The sequence below is a fragment of the Sander lucioperca genome, chromosome 9 (assembly GCF_008315115.2).
Source record: "Sander lucioperca isolate FBNREF2018 chromosome 9, SLUC_FBN_1.2, whole genome shotgun sequence".
NCBI lineage: Eukaryota > Metazoa > Chordata > Actinopteri > Perciformes > Percidae > Sander > Sander lucioperca.
The window spans coordinates 38,759,600-38,762,099 of NC_050181.1; the positions used below are offsets into that span (position 1 = coordinate 38,759,600).

General features: G+C 50.6%; 2 protein-coding genes and 1 long non-coding RNA gene across 5 annotated transcripts in view; 2 read left to right on the top strand and 1 right to left on the bottom strand.

Annotated features, from left to right (window-relative positions):
- LOC118495833 overlaps positions 1 to 2,500 on the bottom strand; it is a 145,288-nt gene that overhangs the window by 44,047 nt on the left and 98,741 nt on the right. The gene's annotated exons all lie outside the window — the stretch shown is intronic.
- LOC118495823 (zinc finger protein 335-like) overlaps positions 1 to 2,500 on the top strand; it is a 96,192-nt gene that overhangs the window by 13,899 nt on the left and 79,793 nt on the right. The gene's annotated exons all lie outside the window — the stretch shown is intronic.
- LOC116039460 (dynein heavy chain 17, axonemal-like) overlaps positions 1 to 2,500 on the top strand; it is a 42,243-nt gene that overhangs the window by 878 nt on the left and 38,865 nt on the right. For both annotated transcript variants that reach the window (XM_036005027.1, XM_031284346.2), the window contains exons 2-4: positions 369 to 454; positions 2,196 to 2,321; positions 2,412 to 2,500. The exon at positions 2,412 to 2,500 is cut by the window's right edge and continues 61 nt beyond it. In XM_036005027.1, coding sequence (XP_035860920.1) covers positions 440 to 454; positions 2,196 to 2,321; positions 2,412 to 2,500 — 230 coding nt within the window. In that variant the 5' untranslated portion in view covers positions 369 to 439. The remainder of the gene's footprint in view (positions 1 to 368; positions 455 to 2,195; positions 2,322 to 2,411) is intronic.

Here is a 2,500-nt window from a genome sequence, read left to right on the forward strand (position 1 = left end):
GAAACCAATCAGGGGAGGGTTAGATAATCACCCTGGTGGGAAAACCACACAAAGGGAGGAAGTCAGGGGCTGAAACGAGAGGGAAAGGGAATACAAAATAAAACAGGAAGTGCACAACAAGACAAGACATAAGTGACTAAATTTAACAAACTTGAGGAGACATAACACGACTCCAGAGGGCCCTACGTGAAGTCAGCGCTGAAAGCTAACTGGAGATTTGAAAATATGACTATGTCTACGTTTTCAACCGAGCCGCCCCATGACTCCTAAAACCTGTTACCTGAAACACACCTGTCCTCTCTGTCCTCTCTGTCATCTGTCCTCTCTGCCATTTGCCCTGTCTGTCCTGTCTGTCCTCTCTGTCTCAGGTCTGAAGGAGGCTGAGGACGTGACTCTGAATCTGGGTCCTGTGCAGGAGAAGCTGGAGCAGGTGGAGCAGATGGAGTACCAGCAGGTAGCTTCAGTCCGTCTGTGTTGGCTCCATCTACATTTTAGTTTAATGACATAAATGATGACATCACATTAATAACATTTACTCCTGGCGTCCTCACTGCTGCGCCGTTTCCAAGCACCTAAAACGGAGACATTTGGAAACACTGCTGTCCCCGTTTTGGTTTAAAAACTGCAGGTTGCTTTGTAGTCTGGACAGACACAAAAGGAGACATTTGGAAAGGACGCTGCCTGTCAGTCTTATCAGTTAGATAGCTTACAGAGCTTTCAGTAACAGATCCAGCTCGTCCTTAGCCTACGTCCTACGTCCTACGTCCTACGTCCTACGTCCGTCTGCTCAGTTTCCCTCCAGTACTCCCTCTGGGTTTGTGGTATAGTCTTGGGGTTTCTCCGGCCAAATCTTTGGCGGTCCAATCAGTGAACAGAGGGAGTGGCTGAGAACCATGACGTGGAGGACGTAAGCTAGTTTGAGTTGTAGTCTGTCTGTCCGTCCGTCTGTCTGTTTCTCTACCTGTTTTCCTGTCTGTCTGCCTGCCTGTCTGCCTGTCTACCTGTCTCTCTGCCTGTCTCTCTGTCTCTCTCTCTCTCCCTGTCTCTCCCTGTCTCTCTCTCCCTGTCTGTCTGTCTGTCTGTCTCTCTACCTGTCTCTCTCTCTCTCTCTCTCTCTCCCTGTCTCTCCCTGTCTCTCTCTCCCTGTCTGTCTGTCTGTCTGTCTCTCTCTCTCTCCCTGTCTCTCTCCCTGTCTGTCTGTCTGTCTGTCTCTCTCCCTGTCTCTCTCCCTGTCTGTCTGTCTGTCTGTCTCTCTCCCTGTCTCTCTCCCTGTCTGTCTGTCTGTCTGTCTGTCTCTCTCTCTCTCCCTGTCTCTCTCCCTGTCTGTCTGTCTGTCTGTCTCTCTGTCTGTCTGTCTGTCTGTCTCTCTGTCTGTCTCTCTCTCTCCCTGTCTGTCTGTCTGTCTCTCTCCCTGTCTGTCTGTCTGTCTCTCTCCCTGTCTGTCTGTCTGTCTCTCTGTCTGTCTGTCTGTCTGTCTCTCTCCCTGTCTGTCTGTCTGTCTCTCTGTCTGTCTCTCTCTCTCCCTGTCTGTCTGTCTGTCTCTCTCCCTGTCTGTCTGTCTGTCTGTCTCTCTCCCTGTCTGTCTGTCTGTCTCTCTCCCTGTCTGTCTGTCTGTCTCTCTCCCTGTCTGTCTGTCTGTCTCTCTCCCTGTCTGTCTGTCTGTCTCTCTCTCTCTCTCTCTCCCTGTCTGTCTGTCTGTCTGTCTGTCTGTCTGTCTCTCTCCCTGTCTGTCTGTCTGTCTCTCTCCCTGTCTGTCTGTCTGTCTCTCTCCCTGCCTGTCTGTCTGTCTCTGATGTCTCTTAGGTAACTTTCAGACCTTTCAGTAACCGTTCCAGCTTGTTGTCGCTCCAAGAAAATAAATCCCTGCTTTCACTTTTCAACCACAGAGTAACGTCAGACTATCTACTTCCTGTTTACACCGGCACGCACATGCTCAGTGTGTGTGAACGGTCATGTGATATGTGATGTCAGATGTGTTAATATGGACATTAGTTCTGCTGCTGCAGCTACAACTCTTGTGTGGACGGAGGTCGGTTTCGTCTCAAAACGCCGTAATGTAGATGTAGCCTGAGGAAGACGGCGTTAGAAACCAGCAGTAGACCTGATCCTGGTCCTGGTCCTGGTCCTGTACTGGTGAGAGGATCCTCCAGGTGTCTGCTGTGACATCACTTTCAACTCTGTTTTGTGATTGGCAGCTGGGGGACAACATGGCGGCTGTGATGGAGGAAGTGTGTCTGTTGTGGATCAGGTCTGAGTTCTACTGTAAACCCTGCAGGATGGTAGTCCTGCTACAGGAGGTCTGCAACCTCTTCCTACAGATGGTACACACACACACACACACACACACACACACACACACACACACACACACACAGTCTCTTCATCTTCGTCATTATCTTCTGCTGCTGCAGAGCAGGAAGTTCCTGTGTGGGGAGGAAGTGATGCGTTGCCTGGTGTCAGACCCAGGCCCGGTGCTGGATGATGTCAGACTGGTGATCCG